The following is a 25,921-nucleotide window of genomic DNA, read 5'->3' on the forward strand; positions in this document are numbered from 1 at the left end:
AGTCTGACCTTAAAGGAAACCTGCAGGAGTTAGTCTGCAAACCAACTCCACATGATAAATCTGTTACTTTGCAGCTCGAGCATTTACTTCACACCTTTTTGTTTTTCTGAACAGCATTCTCCATAAGCCCAAGACATAAATACTTAAATAGCAATTAATGCAATATAATTGCTTATCATTCAAGATGACATAGTATGTTTCATTTCTTCTTATTGTGTTTCTGAGATTATTAGCACATCAATTTAGATTTTCTTAAAAAAAACAAAAACAAAAACAAAAAATGCATTCTCTTAATGGACTCCTGACATAAAGATGAACTAACTGTAATAATTCAAAAAATGTTTCTTATAGGATTAGATATACTGACAAAACCTGTGAAAAGTATGGCAGGTCACATTGTAACAGATCAAGAAGCAAATGTCATCACAGCTGTTCATTGTTTTTGTTTATCCCTGACTTCTTTTGATGTAATGCTGCTGTACCTCCTTTAGCTCGTTTAAAGTGTCTTAAAACGTTTTACTAATCCTTCAAACAAAGGCCACTAGTCAGTCACCTTTGACCAGACCATGCCAGAAATCTAATCAGCACACCTTTAAATGAGATATTTCCAGATACCATATTAGTCAAAGTCAAGGTCCCAACAAATGTTGCTACACTTTCCACGTGGACTGGGGGCTACAGAGACCTTTAAATGCCGGCTAGACAGAGTTCAAGAGCTGATGGGCTGAATTGTCTCCTCTCGTTCTTATTTTTTCTTATGTTCTGTTTTAATTATTTTAATTACATTTTTTCCAAAAATGTAATTTATGATTGAGTACAAAAAGTACATAATAAAAACTCTCTCTCTCTCTCTCTCTCTCTCTCTCTCTCTCTCTCTCTCTCTCTCTCTCTCTCTCTCTCTCTCTCTCTCTCTCTCTCTCTCTCTCTCTCTATATATATATAATTGTTATATATGGAATATATTTTATGGAATAGCCTGTGAAAAACGTGATGAAATAAAATATGCTGGAGAGACTGGAACAACTTTATATACAATAATTCAGAATCACCTTTCATTAATTAGAAATAAAAAAAATTAATAAACCAATAGTACAGCACTTCACCAGTTAAGGACATGTCATAAATGATATAAAGTTTGTAGTATTAGAACAGCTAAAATTAGACAATGCGACCTATAGAAGAATAAAAGAAAGTAAATGGATAAATAGACTGAACACAATTATGCCAGCGGGACTCAACAGAAAAGAATGAACTAATTCATTCCAATAAATATATAAAAGTTAAAAATAATTAAATAAACAAAATTCATTCAAAAGTTTTGCATGCTGATGCGCTGGGGAGATCATATCAAGGTTGATCCTCACAGCCAGCATTGCATGATAATATAAATATAAGTTTATATAAAATAATGTTAATTAGAATTAATACAGATTTAAAGATATAGAACACCATTACATCATGTAAGAATAAATCATGGATTTGAATATAAACAATAACAACTAGTTGTCATGCCGTCAAACACCTGTAAATACCTCCAATATTTTGATTCAAACACATGCTCCCTTGAGAAAGATATGTACAACATATCGAAACGTTGGGCAGCTGGCTCTTTGAGCTATATATATATATATATTATATATATATATATATATATATATATATATATATAAATAAAATCATGAATTTGATGCCAACTGCAGTTAATGCCTGTATAAGTCCACAAAGCATGTATGAGAGTCTCATTCTGAATCTTGTATTTCTCACACTTTGGGTCCGATCCAGACACATTTACAGCGCTTGTAAAATATACTGTATTGGTGACCTTGTATTGAATACGTCTTTTGTTTTCTTTCCCAATAATTGTGATAATGTAGCCAGGAGTGTTCTCATGAATTATCAGGAATATGTATCCCCAGTCTTCCAGCCATGCTGCTCTGCTGATTTAAATTGAAACTGGTAGGGAGAATAATGTGGGAATATAATATCGAAATAATGCTCTTTTCGGTGCATAAAGTTGATACTTCATGTTCAGCCTGGTAGGGGTGAGATATAATTCTATTAATATTAAAATCAGAAAGGCTGCTGCAACTACTAATTGGACTGCTGTAGACGGTTTAATAAGATTGCTGGTTCTGATGATGATTGCTACACTATGTATTCTATACACCTAAAGCAGAATGTGCCCAAGCAAATCGCAATACCAGGCTGACGGCAGCTCTGTGTTCTGGTAATGTAACAGAGAACAGGAAGCTGGGCGCTGACATGATATTTATGGTAGAAGTGCATGGAAATAATGGAAACATGTATTTTGCATAATGCAACAGTCCATAACAGCTATGTTTATAAGCTACCAAAGTGTTCATGTAATTTCCTTTATAAACCCACTTGAGTAGCATGATCCAATACTGCCACAGCCATAACACCATTCATCACTCCCTATTAAATGTATTGTACAGATTCACTTTCAGAAGAGATCAGTGTGAGGCATTCTTTATCAGCCACTTTCAAGACAAGGTAGGAGTAATTTATGTGAGATGTATTTTATTTATTTATTTATTTATTTTTTTTATATATCGCCTTAGGAATTTATTCTTAGCGTCAACATTATTTAATCTCTTACCTCTTGTGCTATAAGTTTAACGCAACAGTTTCACATCAAGTTTGGTCTCCCAAGGCTTATATAACTTTGCAGTTTTGTACAGTAAATTGTTTTAGAAGTCAGGCATTGCCATACAGCTGGCAAGTACATAAATTAAAACTCTCAGTTGCACCCAATATAATCGGCTGCTTTCAGACTTTAATGAGAGGAATCTGGCGTGCATTACTGATGGCTATCAGAGTACACATATGTTTTTATTGTAAGTCCAAGTTTTGTACAAGTAACATTACAGTTAAAATGTAAGGCTGTAGTTAATCCATACCCATTATGTACAGTATTTATTGAAAGTATGTGAAAGGAATGACTGATGGTAATATCAGACCAGGAAATGCAGCACACAGTACTGTGAGTCAATGCTCTGGTGCTTGGATTTATTAAAGGCACGTTGGCCAAACAAAACAAACAACCAAAACCTGTGAACACAAACCCCAAAACAAGTATTGTGCTGGTGCAGAACCAGCACGCGAAGCAATTGCATTACTTTCGTTATTTATTTCTCACGTCTTTTCTCATGTTCTCGCCTCTGAACACCCAACCTCGAGTGAGCGATCCATGCCTCTTTATATACAGCTGTGCCAGGACTTGATTGATAATCAATTATTCAACTGAGTCCAGGCACAGTCTGCATGTGAACTAATTTATACATTACCTGTGCCTAAATACAAATATAAACTTTGACTCACCATGCTACAGAACCCAAACCATACAAAATAAACCAAATACACCCACGGGCCAGGGTTACCCCATCACAAAGTATTAACGACTTCAAGGTAATGTTGCATTTTGCTCACTTAGGGGCTTATGTAAGGATAGGTGCAATGCAAACAACTGCGGTTGCAAAATCCAAATTGTCTAGCGCCCAGGCAATTAGTTTGCAATGCTGTCTATGTAAGCTTAAGAGCAATCCAAATTACTCAACAAACGAGTGCCATCTGTGCATCGGGCTATTCAGCAGCCACACTTACAGACCTGAGATGAGGTGAAGAGGGAGTACAGAGAGCAGTAGGCACTGTGTGAAATTTTTGGAGCACAAAAATCAAGCCAAACAAAAGAATATGTCATAGGAAGGACAGCAAAGTCCTCTTGGTGCACAGAAAAAAAAAGTTTTCAGAAGAGCAGCAGAGAGTTATTTGGAAAAGCCTCCGCCAACATCTGTCATGTTACCAAAGAGGCCATATGGTCCTCTATAGTGGAGAAAGTCAATGCAGACAGTGTTATAGAGTACCGGGAGAACAGTCAACTAGGTGATGAAAAGGTGGCAAGTGAACAAAAGTGAAACTCGCAACGCAGCACAGGCATGCAGCAGGAACAACAGGACGACCGCCATCCACATCACAGCTGACAATGCTGAAGAGGCAAGCGGAGAGGACAAGCCATCCCAAACAAAGTGACCCTGAGTTTGAATATGCAGGGTCTTTTCTGTCTTGCCCTTCTCCTCCAAATGGTTTCCTGCCTGTCCTCAACAAGAGCCAAGTTGCGCCTCATCAGGAAGTGTACCACAGCTGCCACTCTGAGGCCAATGACAGGTCTCTGAAGGTGTGTGGTTTTATATAGCGCTTAATTGAGAACATAAGAATATAAGAAAGTTTAAAAATGAGAGGAGGCCATTCGGCCCATTTTGATCGTTTGGTTGTTAGTAGCTTATTGATCCCAGAATCTCATCAAGCAGCTTCTTGAAGGATCCCAGGATGTCAGCTTCAACAACATTACTGGGGAGCTGGTTCCAGACTCCCACAATTCTGTATAAAAAAAAGTGCCTCCTATTTTCTGTTCTGAATGCCCCTTGTCTAATCTCCATTTGTGACCCCTGTTCCTTGTTTCTTTTTTCAGGTCGAAAAAGTCCCCTGCGTCGACACTATCAATACCTTTTAGAACTTGAAATGCTTGAATTAGATCGCCGCATAGTCTTCTTTGCTCAAGACTGAATAGATTCAATTATTTTAGCCTGTCTGCATATGACATGCCTTTTAAACCAGGAATAATTCTGGTTGCTCTTCTTTGTACTCTTTCTAGAGCAACAATATTGTACAACCCCAATAGTAAAATCACCCCTAAATGTAAAAAAAAATTACCCCTAAATGTAAAATCATCTGCCCCTAAATGTAAAACCACTCAAAACTATGAACAACTCTCAACTCTCAACAGTCTAACGGTAACCAGAGTCACAGGCAGACTGGTAAGTGATCCTGCTTCAAGTAAATAACATTACCTGTATTTAAGTACCATTATAAAGGTGGTGTTGCATTAATTAGGTGATCTACTGTGTGTGATTAGTACCAGGTGAGTGTGGTTAAATTGAATAGAGGTTGATTTGCAATTTGATTGGTTTTTACTATCTCCACCACTTCAAACTCAACCTCTCTAAATCTGACCTCTTTTTCCTCCACTCCTCATCTTCCCCCTCCTCTGATCTCTCTATCTTCATTGCTCTGGAATCTACCACGCTCTCTCCCTCCTCCTCAGCCAAGAACCCTGGACCTCTGCCTCTCCTACTCCCAGCACATCTCCACTCTAGCACGCACCTGCTGATTCTTCCTAAGCAAGATACCAAGAATTTCAAGGTGGCTCAATTGGTACTGGTGCTAGCAGGCATACACAAATACTAACTTAAACATTTGTTCAACGAAATGCATCCTAACAAGTGAAATGTTGAAGGTACATATTTTGCTGTTCTGTTAAATATGTTGAGAGGCAACTGAAACACAGGAAGTGAAATGGTTTTGCTGTGTCCTATTTAATGACAAAAATATGCGCAGACTGCAATTTGCCGCAAGTAAACCACCTACCTGTTTGAGTGCTTTCTTGCAGTGTTTCTGTGATGGGGAGATGACCTTATTCGCTGTAATGGAGGGCGACTGGCATCTGGACTGAGGTGATGGAGGCTGCGATTGGAGTTTGGAGGGCACTGTAAAACAATAGAACCAAAGAATTAAAACATGCTTGATAAAGGTTCAGCTCATACCTTACCAACAGGCAATGAGCATATCAGAATATTTTCATCAGCTTGAGTCAGTACAGACCAAAGTACAGCAATCACCTCAAGACAAAGGCGGTAAAGGATAAAATAAAGGATTGTCCATGTGAGGTACAACATCTCACTCACAACTATTTGCAAGTTTTGACAAGCACATTCAGTATTTTGTACTGAAGTTTTCGATCTGTGACAAATTGAACATTCACAATCATTTTTTGTTGACCCTTATCAGCTCATCAGTTAGCGCACTGTAAAACTGCAAAACTACTTCAGGCAGCCAACCACAGGTACTGTCTTTTTCTTTTACTTTTTTTGTTAAGAGCACGTGTACTTTTTCTGTAAACTCGAGACAAATATCATACGGTAAAAGCTATTTAACTTACCAGGTGTGGTCTAGAAATATCCTGCATCATCAAAATTTGGTGTTCAATCTCCCCTTCCCTTTTATTACTGTGTTAAATGAAGGTATTGCTCACTCACAGTCATTTGTAACATTATACCAAGCGGTACAGGATTGACCATTACAGACCCTTTTAGTTCCCCAGTGGTTAAACAATTTTTATTCACCGAATTAGGATCATTAATTTCTTTCTTACTGCTTTGCTGCCATCTTCCTGTGTCTGCTGCATTGTCTTATGGGATTTCTCACGCACGACACTTCTACCCTGGTAATTCATTGGTTTTGTTCAACAGATAAGCTGCACAAAGAGTGTTTTATGCATTGAAAAAATATGAATTGTGCATGATATTTAAATTTAATGTGTAACAAATGTGCATTACAATTTTACTGAACAGCTTGAGTTTGTTGTTATCAAGCTTCTTGTACTTTGCTGGTTCCGGCATCTCAACGGTCAATTGTGAATATACTGTGGTAGCTAGAGAATTCCGGGACAGATAATTGTAGTGCCCGGAAATTGCCAGAAACACATGACTAATAAGTCCAGGATTTCAATAAAACAAACGAACAAACCAAAAAACCTTTGAATCCCCTCACTTGCGACGTTGTGACTGGTCAATAAGCGACAGGATTTTTTATTTTTGGTTCTGGATTTCTCTGCAGTCTTAGTCCCCCTCAACCTACTGAATCTTCCAATTTAGCTATTATAGTAAATATATAAAATAAATTCAAAGGGGGTCATGTATCAAGCATTAAGGCCATAGAGTCAAGTTTACTCTGACCTTAAAATTGCTCCGTATGTATCATGACACTTTTTGCAAGTTAAGGCCGTGTTAGCACCACCAAATATCAAAAATCTGAAAGCAGCTGATAGGAAAGAGCATTATGGCAGCAGTCACAACGTGTTTCTTAAGATGAAGCATGCAGGCTTCTAACCTTCCTGAACCCAGGAACAGAGGGAGAGTACTGAGAAAAAGGGAGAGAATACTTAGTGTTCTCATTACCCTTTTTGATCTCCCTGAAGACGCAATTATAGCTTGATATCGGCTAAGCAGCAGCACTATTTTGGATTTGTTGGAAATAAGGGCTGACATAGAACCAGGCACCGCTCGCACACAGGCATTGCCAATGTTCTGAAAATCTGACTAACTGACCATCAGTGTTCAGCCTTTTGTTACCTGAAGCATGTCCAACAACACAGGGAAACTTATTCTGACAGAATCGACTGCCGATTTGGACAGGGCCTTGTCAGTGGCTGACAGCATGGTGGCAGCGGATGACGAGTCGGCTCCAGTCTCGATCAGAGAGCTGCTTACTAGAATTCGAGCCGAGGTGTCAGCGCTCCGGTCTAAGTTCCTTGCGGAACTCTGATCTTCAGTATCTGCATTGCAAGCCACAGTTTTAACTCAAGGACATAAGCTTACGGATGTGGAGCATTCCTTAACAGATGCTGGGGATCGGCTTGCATCTGTTGCGGTATTATGTTCTTCCCTGTCCGCTGATAATACTAAAATGAAGCTGAAACTGGATGATCTTGAAAACTGCTCAAGCAGGCAGAACGTCAGGGTGATTGGAATGCCGGAGGGAGCAGAAGGATCCAGGACAACTACATTCATGGCTAAACAGAGGTGCTTGGGGAGGGGAGCTTTGATAATCCACTGGTGATTGATCAAGCTCACTGTTCCTTGGCCCCCGAAACCGCAGAAGGGCGGTCCTCCAAGGCCCATGATCATACTGCTGCATCACTATCAAATTAAGGAGCAGATCCTTCGTTTTTCACGCAGCTTTATTTCCAGGGGTCCTAGGTTTTTGTGTTCCCCGATCTTCGTGCTGAGCTGGCACGGTGTCGGTCTGCCTTTAACAAAGTTAAATCAAAGTTGCATGCCGCTGGAATTAAGTATGGCATGTTGCACCCTGCTCGTCTTCGGGTTACATTCAATGGAGCTGGTCAAGTGTTTGAATCGCCACAAGACACCACAACTTGCTTTTTTTTCTTTTTCTTTTTTTCTTTTTCTTTAGGGCTTCTATCTTTTTTTGTTGAGTCACATAAATCTGTATAGTCAGTGGTGGAGGATGATGTTTTGCCTTTGTTCTACTGTGATCAGTGTAGTGCTCGTTGGTTGTATATTTCCTCTACATTCCTTCTATTAGGGCACACACAAGTAGTGGGGCCTGCAAAGCAGGTTGTAATGTAAACTTTGTAAGCTGAAATGTCAGGGGACTTAATCATTCAGTGAAGTGTAATGCAGTTCTATCTCAACTTCAACAACTCAAGGTGAACACTGCATTCCTTTAAGAGACCCTTCTGCGCACATCTGACCATTTCCGCATATGCAAGGCATGGGTGGGGCAGCTGTTTCATTTGGGTTTCCATGGCAAGGCAAGGGGCGCCGCTATCCTTATCCATAAAGACACTCCTTTTGTTGCCTCTCAGGTGACCACAGATCCAAATGGTCTATGTCATTGTGTCAGGTAAACTCTTCAATACCCCACTGTTACTTGCTAATGTATACACCCCTAACTGGGATGACTGTCAACTTCCTAACTACCTTTCTTCTATTCCAGACTTAAACTCTTACCATTTGATCCTGGGTGGTGACTTTAATTGTGCATTGAACCCAACCTTAGACCGCTCCTTCTTAAGGCCTCCTTCCTTGCTCAAAATGGGATTTCTGATGCATGGCGCTTTCTTTTTCCAACTTCAAGACAATACTCTTTCTTTTCTCCTGTCCACCATACTACTTCTCATATTGATTGTTTTTTAAATAACACATTACTCCTTTCTATTTCTTCCTGCACCTATAGCAGCATGGTTATATCTGACCATGCCCCCTTAGTATTTGTAATTACTTTTCCTGATGGAAAAGTACCTTGAAGCAACTGGTGCTTGAACCACCTGTTCCTTTCTGATCAGAGGTTTATCCAGTTTATTTCTTCACAAATATCTTTCTTTTCTGGATACTAATTCAATTCCTGGAATGTCTTCCTCTACTCTGTGGGAGACCTCGAACGCCTACATTCACGGGCCAATAAGTGGTGTACAGGGAGACTTTCTGAGATAACTGATCTCATCTTGGAGTTGGATCAGAAATATGACAGCTCTCTCACGAACTGTATAAGATTTGATTTGCTGTCAACTATGCAAGCCGAACAATTACTATTACTATTTTTTAACATGTCGACAAGGCCAGTAAAATTTTAGCTCATCAGTTAAGACAGTCTGCCACCTCCCACTTCATTACTCAAATTTGCACTCACTCTGGCACCACTTCTGTTGCTCAATAGGAGATCAATAACCAGTTCAAATGATTTGATTCCATAATCTATAGCTCTGAATCCCCTGAGACTCCTCCCTTATAGATTCATTTTTTCAGGACCTTACTATTCCCACTATCGATCCCCAATCTAAGGCTGGTTTAGAAGAGCTCTTTTCCGTTGAGGAAATGAATCACGCCATTAAATTAATGCAGAGTGGCAAGTCAACTGATCCTGATGGTTTCCCACAGAGTTTTAAAAAAAATTCTCCTCTCAACTCTCCCCTCTGTTATCTTCTGTATTTTCTGAATCATTTCTTTCCCAGTCTTTGTCTCAATCTCTTTGCCAAGCTTCATTTTCATTGTTATTAACACTATATTGGCATTTTTTGGTTTTAAAAAGTAATTTTCTCCAGTCTTGTAACACATATGGGGCTGTGCATTCATGTACCTTCCTGTTGGTGTGTATTAAATATTCTCACAAAGCAAGAAACACAGGAGTGCAGAAATAAAGGAGATATATTACATTATACCTAAAAGTCCCAGGAGCAGTCACATTGACGGCCACACAGAGAGCAATTGTACTGTGATTATACAGAACGGTATTCTACTTTATTATTTTTAGCTGTAATTAGATTAGTCTTTACTCTGTGCCTGAGTGAATCACTGACAGTCTATTGTTTTTCAATCAACCTGTTTAAAGCCTGGCACCTGCTTGCCAGCTGTGCTGTTTTGGTCAGTCAATTAGCATTGGGACTAGTGAAAATAAATACCAGAGACCGTGGAGTTTTACAACGCAAGAAAATATGGAGTTGATGTTTTGGATCAGATGGCATGGAAGTATTCTGTGAAAGAATACTTTTCAGGTGTTTTACAACGTATTGGACCTAGCAGCCATCAACTCCTGGGTACTTTACAAAGAATGCACAGAGAATAATTTATATATAGTTTACAGTTAGCACAGGAACTTCGCAAGAAACATTTGGAACACAGGGAGACTGCCAAGCGTGTACCCACAGCTGAAGCTGGCAACCCCTGCAGAGAGCTGCAAGCGAAGCCAATGCCAGGTTGGCAAGTGCAATAAAAAAATAAAACTTCGGGCAGCTTTGCCCTGTGCAGAAAGGTGGCGTGGAGAAGCGCATTATCTGTACTGATTGTGAACAGCCTTAGACTCAAGGTAAAGGAATACCATTTTGTTGAAAAAAAAAAAAGAAAAAAGAAAAAGAAATTAGACTTTTTTTATAACTTCTTGTGCTGTGCGCTTCTGTGAAGCGTTATCTTGTAAGTTTATTTATCTGCATTGTTCAGTTGCTTTTGCGCATCTGACAATAAACTGATCACATCACCCCCTGTCTTGTCCAGCTGCACTGGCTACCTGTAAGATTCAGAATTACTTTCAGCATTCTCTTGCTTGCCTACAAGGCCCTTCATCACACCGAACCAGAGTATCTCTCCAACCTGCTGACCCGCTACGTCCCTGTATGCAAGCTGAGGCCCTCTGACTCTGGTTTTCTTGTTATACCCAAGCAAAAAGCGCACCACACTGGGAGATCGCTCTTTTAGCTTCATGGCTCTGACTCTTTGGAACTCTCTCCCAGCTTTAGTGCATGCAGCTCACACTGTTGCTCGCTTCAAATCAACTCTCAAGACCCACTTGTTCTCTCTTGCTTTCAATGTTCTTTAAGCACGATCTGTTATTAGCTGTTGTCTAAATTGCTATTTCAGGTTTTTCACTCCATCTTATTCGTAAGACACTTTTTTCACTACATCTTACTCATATGATTCTGTATGACACACACATCCACAATGCTTATAATTCACATCGTAGCCCTGTACTTAATGTATTTGCTTTTTTTTTTTTGTTTTGTTTTACTGTTTGTATTTAATGTACTATGCCCTGTATTTCACTGTATTTAATGTATTAAGCATTGTTTCCACACCCTCTTGTAAAGCGCTTTGTGATTGTAGTCCACTATGAAAGGAACTATATAAAATAAAAATTGATTGAGTGATTGATTCTATACTAGATTAATTTGGTAAGTTCTCTGGGTATAAACTGAATCTCCAGAAGTGAACTGTTCCCCATCAACTCAGCTGCCATAAATTATCATCTGTCCATCTTTCCTTTCAAAATTGCTTCTAATAAATGTACATATTTGGCCATCACAATAACACGTCCTTACAATGACCTCCTTCTAATTTCACATCATTACTGAAACACACCAAACAAGACTTTGTGCGTTAGTCTGCATTGCCTTTAATACTTGCTGGCCGTATTAATTCCGTGAAGATGAATACACTACCTAAATTCTTATATATTTTCCAATGTATTCCAGTATTCACCCCCCAAATCCTTTTTTCAAGTCAATTGATCAAATTATATCCTCTTTTACTTGGAATAAGAAACCTCCTTGTATCCATAGAGTTTTTTTGCAGAGACCAAAACCCTTGGGAGGATTGGCACTTTTAAATGTTATCACTGGTCAGCTAACATTCGTAGCATTACCTAGCGGTTACATTCTCATCGTCATCAGGCTGGCCCTGCATAGCTATCTGTGGAAGTAGCTTCATGTCAGTCCACATCTCTCTCTGCCCTGCTTTGCTCCTCCTTACCACTTTCTACCTCTCAATTCAGTACTAACCCAATAGTCCGACAGTTGCTCAGGAATTGGGCACAATTCGAAAAGCATTCTGTTTTGCAAACTATTTCTATTTTTTCCCCCGTTGATGCTAGCCACCTGTTCCCTCTTTCTCTAGGGGACCTGGCCTTTCATGTCTCCAATGAAAAGCGTATCAAGTCATTTAAAGAACTATATTTTGATTATAATTTTGCTTCGTTTGACCAGCTTTCACAAAAAAGTAATCTTCCCAGAACTAATTTTTTTCGTTACTCACAGATTTTGTACGAAACAAAGTTGTACAATATCCTTTATTACCCCCCAAATCTCCTATTCATTCTATACTCAGCTGCAACCCAAACTCTAAAGGGATGATTTCAAAAATATACAAAATCATCTCCACCCTACATTGTCCTTCACATTTCACAATTAAATTGTTGTGGGAAGCTGATTTAGATTTACATTTTTCAGATGAGGATTGGGAGCGAATCCTATCTCGGGTTCATTCGTCCTCTGTCTGTGCCAGACATGGTCTGATCCAACTTAAAATTTTACACCGTAATAATGTACCTATCATAATTATTAGAAATAATAAATGATTGCCTTACGTGCCTCTACTTCTTCTATTAATATAGCAAATCTCCTGTGTCGTGAAGCATGGTTTATGTATTCTCTCGGCGAGTGACCTACTACTTGCTGTTCTGACTTGCCCTGGTTGTTCTTGCACTGGGTTCCTGCCGTTCGACATCATCACCACTTCTACATTCAAAACGGAGCCTTGCGGTGACGCAAGAACATTCTGTCTCTTAAAGGGATTGTTGCCTGGCCCTGATTGGATACCAGATTCCCCAACCTACTCAGCATTGATTGGCTGGACGCTGTAAGTGCACCGCTAAACGCGCTTGCATTGGGTTTTTAATTTCATCAGAATCACAGTTTTGGAGACGACACTCCCTGCAGGGCAGACATGATTGACTTTAACCACTGTGTTTGCGATTCCACTCATTTCATCAGAACAGAGCCCACAGTGTTTAAATTGGAGAGTAAATTACTCAATGACCCAAAATCTTATGTTTTGAATACCATGCATCAACTCAATGAAACGACTGAACCTGTACCTTCACAGAGTAAGTGCTTGCCAGGATTGATGTTCAGGGAATTCTAAGATAATTATATCAAGCTGAGATCAAGCACACTAAAGCAAAGATACATTTCTACCACAAAGTACTGTTGACATTAAGAACAAACATTAAACTCTCTCAACTGTGAAACATATCCTTTAACACAAGGATTAAACAAGTTTAGGAAAATAAACACAAAACTGTTTGATTCTTGCCACTACAGATTATGAACTGTATGAGGTGAACATTCAGGGTGATACAAGAATGGTACGGTGTATTTTTTATGTGAACAGTGCAGTGGTGAAAATGAAAAAAGCACAAACTATCAGCATATGATTATAAAATGGCGATTGCAAAGCAAACGAACACTGGCATATCTTCTCATAACAAACAAAAACAATCAGTAGAAATCAGAAGAAAACAGCTATCTACATTTTTGTTGGTTCAAATTGGTTCACTTTTTTATTTTGTAATTTCTTACTTTTTCATAGTTTTATAAAGTAATATTTAAAGTCTTGGTATTGCCAACAGAGAGACGGAATTATAGTGATTGAATTCCTTTCTATGTCTCACTACCATTATGCACTGGACTTACATGCACACAAAATGCCAGCTGCAGTAAATACACCACAGCCTAAAAATAGTTACATATCAGTAGCAATCCCTATTGGTCTTGTATGTAGGCCTGGCTCCATAATGTGGAAATATCAATGCTGGTGTGCTATCTGTTATTACAACATCAGCAAAATCAAGCTTCCTGTGTCAAATAAAACAAAAATATTCTGAACACAAGGACACCCAAATGCAGTTGCTCCATTAAACGTAAATGAAGTACAGAACAATAGCAATGAAAATGTTTTACATCAGGGCTTTGGTTGGGACTTTGGAGTCCACTTAAATTGCAGTATTAATGCATTGCAAATTCAGTACAGCTGAAACACACTGATCATGATACTTCAGATATATGCAAAAATGTGTGAAGTGTCACATACGTTCTTAAGTACGCAAGACCGCTTCCACTATATCCCCTTTGTTGTGGATTACTTGATTTAGCTAATCAAAATGGGTTTTAAAAAAACAGCCCTAGTAACAACATTCCTTAAAACGCATACAAAGTTTGCAAAAAGTGAACAGAGCCCACAGTCCTTCAAACTGCCCTGAATATTTTGTGTACTGGGCCCATAGCAACATGCTTAATTTCTGTCATTTCTTTTGCAGACATATCAATACAGACATTTCATGATTAAAATGTCCAACAAGATGATGGCGACTGACTAGTCATTAGGTTTCACCTGCTCTTTGAACAACCAGACTACAAAGCACCCATTAAAAACACCACATAGTCTTAATCTCACAGTCCATCACCAAAAAGCTGACTATCAATATAATAATGTTCTACTTCCTAACCTTGTGCTTTCAGAATGTTGCAATATTTCCAATGGTTCTGAAATACTAACACTCAGCTGACAGTATCTCAATTCACACAGAAAGTGAAACTTCAGTAGATGATGTGGCACTTTAGTTTCAAAATGTCACTGGGGGACCCCCTTACTGAAACAAACCGAATATCCAGTGCACTTGAGGTCACATATAAACTAACCACATCCATAATAAAATGCATACACACTGCAAAAGTGTAAATTTATTTACAAGGATTTTAACATCCTGTACAAACCCATCTAAGATTTTTCGCAGCTGTTATTTAGTCTTTCGTAAGATATTCTGAGCTGCCTACACCATGTCACCCCCCTCCTTTTTTTTTTTTAAAAAAGAAAGGAAGCCATTTTGAACAACCTCTAATGCAACTTACATCCAAGCTGATCTTGAAGCTGCTGTCTGCTGAGCATTTCGTCAGTCCTAGTTTCACTGCTCAAAGGGCAGGCTTTTCCAATAAGCTTACTGTTTTGTAATTATTGTATCGTCTTGCCCGCAATTGGCTTATTTAAATAAAACCAGTGGAGTCTCTGTTGCTCTGAAGTTAATATTTTCTTTAATGGCTCTTTACATTTGTGCTTATAAGGAAGTGGTCACAGATGTTATCTGAAAGATTCTTCCGGTTGTGCGTATGAGAAAGAAATGACATCACAAACTGCAACCTTGCTGAAATAAACTGCTAGATTGCCACAATAACTATTCTGGGTGTTCAGTGTTTTATTTGTGTTCATTTTTAAGTTAATGATGTCCATCTGACTGCAATATGGTCTTAAGCCTGCTTGTTATCCACAGAGTGGGTACAACACTTTACATTTACATTCTTTACATTGCCTTGCCAACGTACTTCAACCTGCCTTACCGCGAGAGTGTCTCTAATTGACGGCTTCCTTAACTGTCTGCAGTGGTACAAATTATACCATGTGTGATGGAGCGTTTGTGGATGTGTGCAGACACAATAAGTAGGTTATAGCAAAATACAAAGATCCATGAGATCTTGTGTTTGAATCATAGCAACTGAGAACACACTGTAGGTTGTATTCAATTGTTCTGAATAGGATACTATCTAAATACAGCTATTGTTTAATTTATTGGAATAGATCCCATGTAGGTCTTTTAAATACAGACACTGAGAAGACTTGCATGCACTTTTCAAGATGTTGGAGTTCATAACACTACTACACCGGGCTATATTTCAATGACTGGAAGGGTTACAGATCGTAGTGTAGTGTTTAGAACAAAACACATTACTTACCATTGCTGTACAGTCTTGACATATCTTCGCGATTTCTTGATATTTTTATACACATTACTAATTATATTTTGGACCATAAATCAGCAGGGGAATTAAATCGACGAGATTGCAGCTGAAATTTTCACTGTGCATTGAATCAGCTCGTGAAAATGGTTAGGTGTCAAAGCATCCAATGTTTCTATCCCAATAAATATCCATAGTACCTGTTCAAACAGAAACATGCAATCAGCTCTTCTCAAGTAGGTTCGCTTTAATGTGGATACAAGCAAAAGATGATAGCGGTACATGCCAGTGTGCTCTAAGGTTGTACGCTCCACCTTCACAGGCCTTGGTTCCACCCTGATAGGAAATTAATCTGGGAAATAGCAGGGTTTGACTGGAAAGTTTGGTCATTAAGTTATTATCATATCTAAATATATTCCCAACTACACAAACAATAGTCCAGAAGAATGTATCACGAAAGCAGGTACAACTTGCAGCAGTTGCTTGTATTATTTTGCACTGTATTACGTGTATGGATTTCAATAGCAATTAAGTCGATGTACAGAGGTTTCATGCATCCCTATTGCAATCTATGACAATCTAGAAACTAAATATACCAAAATACACCCCCCCCCCCCAGATAGACCTGCAGCAGAGAAGCAGAGACTGTAATATAATACTTCCTAGCCAAAGAAAATGCAGACATGTACAGTATGCAGACATCTTGGGTCTTGTAAGTTTTAAGTGTTTTTCTGAGCAGTTTAAAAACCCATGTAATGAAGCCACCTTATTTTAGCCAATATCAATACAACTGTGAGGAAGCCAGGAGAACTCCTGTAACATTTACCTTTTCGTTTCCATGTGCTCTTCTTCATGTCTTTGTTGCTGTTATTGTTGTTCTCGGTGCTCTGTGAATCTGAAAGATTGTCGCTGCTATCTTCGGAGCCCTCCTCTGACAAATCCTTTGCACTGTCTGATATGTCCTTCTGCCAAATAAGGAAAACAGCCCACATTACTCATGCAGGAAATAAAATATACTGTATATCTCAAGGGTTCTTTTCCTTCTAAAATAAAGAGCAGGAACTTGTAATTGTTTTCAGAAATTGCTTAGTTACAATATGTTACTGTGCAAAGAATAGTGTAATCTGCCAGACCTATTCTGGTCATGGCCCACTATAATTTTGACCCAATGTTCTGTCAGATATATATTATCCAGTTGTTAACAAAACCCTTGATTCTTGTCATAAACTCTTCTCCTACTTTAACCAAAATCTAATACATAGCCCCAGGTACAGAGTGTATCGTTCCAGGTATGTTTTGTACTTCATGCAGTACACAGTATTACAGTTGGAGAATAGAAAACATTAGTTTATTATTATAACCCTGGTTCCCTCAAATAGAAATGTAACCATTACTGATTGGGCATTTACCTCCTAAAGACCCAAATACCGAATATTGTATACTAAAGCTGCTCTTTGAGGGATGAAAAGGACTGTGCTCACAGATCTCAGCGTCATTTTTACTTCCAGCCTGCTGCAATCGTGGACTCAGCGACCTTGAAGGTTAATGGTTACATTTCTATTTCAGGGAACCAAGGTTATGAGGGAAGGGAAGCCAGCTTAGAATGGACTAACAGCCTTCACAATGGTGATGCTAAAAAGCTGTCACCAAAACGGCATCAAGATACTGGGGTTGAAGTTGCAAACAACAACAACCGAAGCGAGTATCTCGGTCCTGCGCAGTGCTGCTGAGCCCAGCAGCTGCTCTTACTGCACGTGTGCAGAGCACCACGTTACAGACAGGCCTGTGCGTGGTATCTGTAGAAACAGAAAAAAAAAACACAAAGAGAAAAGACTTTTGCAACAAAAAACAGTAATTAAACAATTACATAAACAATATAAAACATCTTGTATAGTGCTAGAAAGCAATAAAGAATTAAAATAAGATCCAGCCTGAGCTATGGAGCCTAGGAGGAGAGCACAAAGTATAGAAACCACTGATAGAAACACATTTTTTGTTTGGGGTTGAAGGTGGGTGCCCCACTATAGATTCAGAAGATAATATTCTAAGTAGAGTTGCCGTCTACATTCACACAGAACCACCAACACTAAAGCGAGGTAAAAACTCCCTTCAGAATATTATCTTGGTTGATCTAATCAGGCAGCAAAATGAGTGCACAGTTTACTGCCGTTATCACTGTAGTTATCTACATGGATGTGGATACAGCTGCTGATGCTTGTGCATTAGCGTGCCACACGTTAAGATTAAAATACAGGATTGCTAAAGCGTCCTTGGAATGCATAGTAAAGTTTTAAACAGATAGTATTGTAAAATATATTTGGCTAACATCACCCAGATCAAGGCCTACTGTCATTTATTATTTTAAATCCAGAATGTAATTATTAAGCCAGATAAAGCAAATCAAGCAAGGTTACAAAAACAAACAGAAAAAAACAAAACATGTTTTTATTCTTGTGTTATCTATTATTCAACTATGAGAGAAACAGAATCTCGTCCATCTCTTTATCTTGTAAAGCAGTACACTGTGGGTGGTTTAAAGACAAATGTCACCCACACACTTCACTGCTGACAATGTTCTAATTCAAAATTTCAGCCAAAATAAACATCTGGGATCTGGGACAAATGTGGATGCCAATCAAGCTAGGCTGGCAAAGGTTGAAATTACAAAGATTCAAAGTGAGGAAGTCGGCTGTGTGACAAGCATGATAGTTAGAGCCAGACAGTCCGTTCAGAGAACGCTACTGAATAATGTGCACTGTGGGGAAACAGTGTAGGACATAAACCTGTGAATGTAAATCACTTTTTAAAGTGTTAAAAGCAATATTGCAACACAGAACTAGAATCAAAATGCTAGTAAATGTAATGGAGATTTCTATGTTGTCATTGTACAGTCAGTAAAATGTATATAGAGCACTGAATATTGCCATGACTGAGCCTGTAAATTTAATGGAAATCTCAGGCACTGGCATCATGGTGCCAGTAAGATCAATAAAGAACTCTGCAACGGCTATTACACAGTCTGTAAATCAATAGAGAGATGTCAGAGACAGCATATTCAACAAAATCAAAAGTACAGTAGCACTTTTGTTATTGAGTGACTTTTCTCTTTTGTTGAACATGTCTGTATTATGTATACATCTGAATGTATTTCATTGCATTCTGAACACGGTACATATTTGCAGGTTGAAAAGAGCAACCACAAAAGCATCTAAAACCATGTGTTACTGAAAAAAAAGTTGGCGTACAGTATCTCAAGACAAACACAAGCCTGAATGCCCTTCATTACTCTGGAAATTGATATTGATTCTTAAGTTGACAATTATTTATAGTAGAATCATCTATATTGAAGTGAATCAGTATACTATGCACGCCTATGCTGTATTGAGAATTTCAAACATGATTCATCTTTACCATTGCATTTAACAGTCAGTAAATAAATAATTTCCATTAACCAAAATTACTGCAGCAGTGGGAGTTGTGGTTCAACAAACCATGGTTCACTGTCTCAAAGTGATGTACTGGTTTACAATGAACACACATGGTGAAGATGATTACAGTTCCCTAAAGTTTGTGTGGATGCATTACATTGGTATGTTCTGGTACACTTGAGGTTTAGACTACACTAAAACTTCAAAGAACCTGGTACTCTCCCCAACGCAGCACACCTTCTGACAGGAAAATGATGATTCCTTGATCCAGACAGTGAATGCATGAGAACAAGGGGACATCTCCAGAGGCCTGTTTAATCCCTCTAACTCTAACTGGAATCATTGTGGACAACTTCAGCAAAGACATTACGTATTTCCATTATAGCACCCATTATACCATATGCAAGCAGTCAAAAATAGCATTGGAGGACTGTCGCAAAATTATTAAATGGATACATATACAGAGCTGGAGTTTTACACTGTATACATGGTATGAGAAAACTCAATGCTGAACACAAATGATGTATTGTACAACATAATGTTGCTCAAAAAAGATGAAGGCTAATGTACAGTGGCAAGCCCTATAAACTATTTTCTCCTCTAATTAACAGTTGATGAAACTTCCTGTCAGATGCTGCAAGTCGAGTCTTTGATACATAACTCACTGATATCTCCTCTTTTTCTCTCTCACTGCAGTAGCCCTTTTAACACATGTAACACCTTTTGTGTCTGTGACGGGGAACACCCCGCCCCTGTGTTTCTATGTATTGTTGTGTACTTGTTTTGTGTTATTATTATTTAAAAGTATGAATGATTGTTGTGCAGTGTGTGTTTTAGATCGGCAGGGAAGGAGTAATTACCTTCTTTGACAAATCACTTCAAGTGCAGACTTGAATAAGCAATCAAGCCCAGACACAGCTGCATAAAAGAGGCACAAATCAATCACTCAGGGTTGGGGGTTCAGGAGTGGAACAAGACAACGAGATCTACAAAAATAAAACAATCGCTACTCGCACGAAACCAGCACAATACTTGTTTGTTCAGTGTCTGTTTTAGCTGTTTTGTTTTCCAAAGTATTTTGTTTGTTTAAACTTTTGATTTAATAATAAATCTGCGCATCAACGCTTTACCTCGCAGTATTGTTGCTTGTCTCTTCCTGGTCTGACATCACCACAAACCATCCCTGCCATAGTCTCATTCAGGTAACAGTTTTGAATAATCAGTTGAGCTACAATTGTAACTTCTCATCATACTGGGTAGTGGTCATAGCGGACAGCAAGTAATACCCAAAGTAGTTCTGCTACCTAATTAAGGGATTACAAACAAGAAACAAATCCCTCATTTCTGTGCAGCAAATCTGTTTTCCTTGGCATACTTGTCAAGGCAGATGCCTTGTTTAAATGGATTTCTTTAGCTAGAAAAATTGATCATTTAACTTCATGAAATGTTCTACAAAATATAAATAAAACTTGTTCATTGCGCAGAATTGATTACTAAAAATGTTGTTTTAACAAATCATCAAAACACCATGAAATACAACATGTGGAGACACTGACTATACTTTTAAACAGCCAAACAATAAAGGGCACAATCACCTTTTGAAATGGCTATCAACTGTACAAGATGGACAGAGCATCAATAGCCTTACCATGATGTGTTCCAAACAATCCACATGACACCTAAAACATAGTGCATCATTTTGAAAATCAAGCCTATACTTTACTTAAGTGCAATAGTATACAGTGTACATACCAGAGCTCAGTACTTACATTACCAAGTAAATAACAGAGTAATAAGTAACCAATTTAGAGTAAAGAAATACACACTGTTGTAAAATATAGCCTGCTTTCTATCTGAACGTGAGGCCAAACACATTCCATACAGCCTTAACATTTCACACTCACCTTCAATGTGTAGACTCCCATACGACCAGGTACTTTGTAGAAAATTCCCTCTTCCCCTCGGGAGTTGGTGTATAGCATTGCATTTAAACATGCCAGAGGAGAGGTCCCGCTAGAAATAGGAAAGAAAACCAATTATACCAGAACAGACACAGGTACCTCTTATCTGTGAAAGCATACTGCATTCAAGTTTAAGGGTATATTTACTGTGTTTATTACAGTGTCTGTGTTTTTATCAAAGCTATTCGGTACTCAAGACAGAAATAGTGTAAAATGGTTCTCCTGTTATTTGGAACAGTATGTCTTTCTTAATTCACATAATTCTTTCACCCTGCTTTTTATCCTTTACATTTTTTTGATATAAAAAACAAAATACATTATCAAAAGCCTCTTTTCATACATTATTTCATTATTTCACAAACTGCTGCACCATGTACTGTTTAAAGACGGACATGGCTAATTTTAGACAGCAGCTGCAGCCTTCACTGACCTTAAAAAATAATTAAACCAACAAGGCTCAGTTCTGTACAGCATTTAGTTAAATAATATAGAAACATAACTGGCTTATTTTGATAGCATTCTTTATACATTATCAACCGTAACTGAAGTTTACAATAGTGATATCATTTTTCAGTTAGGTACTGAAAAATTATGTTTTCACTCTTAATTGTAATTTGTGCAATTTTCTTTTCTGAAAGGAAAAAACACCAATAACAATTCTAAAATGAATAATAAACAGCTTTAGACTAAATTAATGTCTCAGTCTGTTTTGTTATGTTTATTGGGTGTTTTTCTTCTTTATAAAATAAATGTGCTAATGACGATTTGGAGTATACATGTTTTAAGTGCTGCTTTATACTTTTCAGGCCCATGAGGGAAATGAAAGTGTATGCACACTCGTTATTTTCAATAATTATTTAACTGGCTGTTATGTGCTACTGCCGGATCCCTTGGAAATTAGATGTCAATCTCAATGTGTTCTAATTAGGGTTAATAATGAATTATCATTATAAGAAATTAATTTCTGTATTATTTAAAAAAAAAAAAAAATCAGGGCATTAATAATGAAATTGTCATCTTAGAATTGTTCTGTAAAGTAAAGTGTAGTGTGAGATGATTGATTGTTTGGCCTAGGATCTCGTCTTCTGGGACTATAGGAACCACCCTCGTTTGAGGTGCGACCTCCGATATAGGTCAGAAGTCACCAAGGCTGAGTGATGGATGACCACCAACCCCCAATAGTAGATCCTGGGCAGAACGCTTCCGCCTCTAGGAGAATACGCCTCCAGTGCGAATAATATCTAAGAAAATAACAAAATAAATAGAGAAGATAAGATCTCACCTTATATTTTGGATGGAGCTGACCCCAGATAGAGGTGCAACCTCTGACGTTGGTAAAAGGTTAACCAAGGCCAGGTGACGGAAGACCATTAACCCCCCAAAAGAGGATCCTGGGTATAATGCCCCAACATTTTTTACGACTATACAATTCTCCAATTCTGAGGCAGTGGGCAGAGTATAGAGAAGTTGGTAAGTGAGCAGTAGGTTCGATATGTGGGCAGAAAACCACTGACAAGTGAATGGTGCTTGGTTAAATAAGATGAGAGAGGCACTGAAGAAAGAGATGGATGTCGCGCTGCTAAGTATTTAGTGATAGCAGAATATAGACATAAAGGAGAGTTTGTTTGGTGAAACTGAATATGGTTCACTTCTCGCTTGGAGTCTGTTTTTGAAGATCGTAGGTGAAAGATAAAGCTGTTTCCTGTTTTGATGCAATCTTTAGGCCAAAAAGAAACATGATAGCATGTACTCCATTAAAATTTCTTCAGGAGAATGTCTGATGTAATGGGCAGGCGTTTCAAGGTTTGTGGAGGTTCCGTTTTTTGTATACCTTGGAGAAAAAGTTTTCTAGATGGTTGAGACTGGAGAGGTAGGCATGGAGATCCAGATTGGAATTCTTTGGAATTGTATCCCCAAAGAAAAAGAATGGTTCACAGGCATAAGTGATGATGATCACAGCAGTGGGTTATGACACAAGCATGTGATTAAGTTCAAATTCTGTTGGTAAAACTGAAGACATGGCACAGAAGGATATATAGGCTGCCCAGCCTGATTTATAAGAGGCTTTGGTAGATGAAGCTATAGAACTGGGCATATACAATCTTGCTGAGTTGAGAAACTAGAAATTCAGTCCAATAGGTTATGAAGCAAGCATGTGATTAAGTTTGAATTCTGTCGGTAAAACTGAAGACATGGCACAGCAAGACATATAAGCTGCTCAGCCTGATTTATAAGAGGCTTTGGTAGCTATAGAATTGGCAATGTATGATCTTGCTGAGTTAAGAAGCTGGGAATTCAATCCAGAATAAGGTCCTGAAATTAGGGAACAGGGAGGCTGTGAGAATCGGCTGACGGGACCAGTTGATGGAATTTCTGAAACTGGAACCAAGAGAGAGAGCATCAGCTACGGGATTGAGATCAGGCACACAAGCTGCTTTAAAGAGAAAGAAAGAACGTTTTTGTACCTAATAGTAGAATCCCTAATGAAGAAAAGGTTGCTTTGAGTGCTGATATGGCCTTGGCTGGGGCTGCATCAGGGATTGTATAAGGGAAAAATCGTCCAGAAGAATATAAGAAAGCAAAAAAATCCAGAACGAGGAAACGCAATTCGGCCCACCTACGCTCGCTCGTGTTGATGCAAGCGTGATCCATTAGCACTCAGGAGAGGAAAAACAAAAAACTCTAATCAAGATTAGTAGGGGAAATGAAACCTCTGGGAATCTGTGGCTAGACGAGCTGCCATTCCTTCCGGCAGCTAGCTAAAGGTGTTATTGTGTAGGCTTGAAAGTTTATGCATATTCAGAAGGATCCAGCACAATGCTTTCAGACAGTGTCGAAAATCTTTGGACTGCTGCGGCAACCAAAGATTACAAAAGCAGAGCTGGGCTGCTCCAACATTTCACTTTCATGGTACACATAAGAAAACACACGTACGTTGGATCAGCATGTTAACAAACACGCATATGCTGGATCAGCATGTTAACAAACACATACACTGGATTATCATGTTAAACACAAACACATACACACACACACCGGATCAGCATGTTAACAAACACATACACTGGATTAGCATGTTAAACACAAACACATACACACACACACCGGATCAGCATGTTAACAAACACATACACTGGATTAGCATGTTAAACACAAACACATACACACACACACCGGATCAGCATGTTAACAAACAAATGCTGAATTAGCATGTTAACAAACACACTGCAAGCTGGATATTGAGGAAGAGAGAAGATCACACAGATCCATCCAGTCCTCGTTGCTGCTGATCTTTTCTCAGCTGTTAGTTGATGGATGTCTTTCAGCAGTGCAGTGTGAGGAGGATTCACTAGGGGAAGCCCTGATGCTGCAGGGGTTATTCGTTCAGTCTGGGATCTGTCTTGAGTGACAGACAAGACTTCTGGAAATACAGCGTGCTCAGGATCTGCTAGGGGGAGCCCTGGCGCCACAAAAGCTGCTGCTTGAGCCTGGTTTCATTGCTGAGTGACAGAGGCGTTTTTTTTTCTTCTTTTTTTAACCTTTGAACTGGAGACAAGATGTTGACCTGGGAATACAGGAGGAATTGCTTCAGTAGATTTGCACATTACTTTGAAGAGAATCTCTGTCTATATCGCTGGGACTGTTACTTTAAGATGTAGACGATTTAAAAGTTTTGAGATGGTCCAATCTTTGAAATATATCTTATTTGGAAAGTTCTTTGATCCGATTTGAGAGCTCCGCCGGACTTGTTGTTAAAGCTAAGGGGAGATATGAGAGCCGAACCTACCGCTGGTAAGCGAGCTCCTGCGTTACATTGAACACAAGGGGAAGGTGAGGCAGAGTGAGTCAATCTGGTTGACGGGAGACTGTAAGCTCCAAAGAGCTTTGAGCGGCGAGAGTAGCATGGGGGAGATGGAGACCGATCAGTTTCAAAAACAGAAAAAAAAACAAAAAACAAACAGATTGCTCAAGCTGAGAAGCAAGAGTGATCTGGACATGATTTGGAGATCAAGGTTTGTTACAGACATAAGAATCATCACATAGATTATCCCTGATTACAGTTCAGCAGCTACTTTCGACCTACTTAGAAGAAAGACTTGCAGAGCAAGTAGTGGAAGGTGAGCCTGGACTATATAGGTTAGGGAACCAATAGGACAGCGAGCTGATAGTGTAGCGAGCTGAGCCTCGCCCCTAGAACTAAGGTAAGCCTATATTTAATGTTCTATGAATGGACACCCAGGTGAACAAAGGCAGTAGGCTGGCCTAAAACTTGGTCCAGTCTACGGATGGGCATTTCTATATATTTCAATGGTCATATACACGTAACTTATTAAACAATTAAATGATTGCACTACTATCCTTTTCATCAACGTGCCACTGGCAAAAAAAGTATGCTTACATAATACCAAAATTGAATTAGCTGTACTATTTGACATTGCTTCAATAAGTTGCTCTTTTTATTAACAGGAAGTATAATACAAGTACAGTATGTTTACACTATGTACAGTATGTTAACAGCAATTAAAGGTAACATAAAAACGTAGAGATTACAGTGAATGAAAGTAAATTAAGTCTTAAATAATGTAGTACAGAGTAGAGGTTAAATCATTGAATGTCATGAACTAAAAGTTATCATTGTAACAAAACTAAAACTGCTCCAGTGCATTTAGAATGTCTCAGCTCGACTCTTGATTGGTTGATCCTGTCCGGACCCAAATTCTACTCGATTTACATTGGCTCCCAATTGAGCTTCGTGCACAATTCAAATTACTGTGCTTAATTCACAAAGCCCTCACTATCTGACTGAGAAACTGCAGGTT

At 38.7% G+C, this 25,921-nt stretch overlaps 1 protein-coding gene across 4 annotated transcripts in view; it reads right to left on the reverse strand.

Moving 5' to 3' along the window:
• Positions 1–25,921, reverse strand: part of asxl2 (ASXL transcriptional regulator 2) — a 78,632-nt gene that overhangs the window by 13,723 nt on the left and 38,988 nt on the right. For 2 of the 4 annotated variants that reach the window (XM_041249808.1, XM_041249807.1), the window contains 3 exons: positions 21,045–21,153; positions 16,539–16,677; positions 5,446–5,564 (listed from right to left, as the gene is read on the reverse strand). In XM_041249808.1, the coding sequence (XP_041105742.1) occupies positions 5,446–5,564; positions 16,539–16,677; positions 21,045–21,153 (367 nt within the window). Of the gene's footprint in view, positions 1–5,445; positions 5,565–14,833; positions 15,093–15,709; positions 15,950–16,538; positions 16,678–21,044; positions 21,154–25,921 lie in introns of those variants that run through there. The other 2 variants (XM_041249809.1, XM_041249810.1) reach the window with 2 other exon arrangements.

This window comes from Polyodon spathula, chromosome 5, assembly GCF_017654505.1.
Source record: "Polyodon spathula isolate WHYD16114869_AA chromosome 5, ASM1765450v1, whole genome shotgun sequence".
NCBI classification, from domain to species: Eukaryota; Metazoa; Chordata; class Actinopteri; order Acipenseriformes; family Polyodontidae; genus Polyodon; species Polyodon spathula.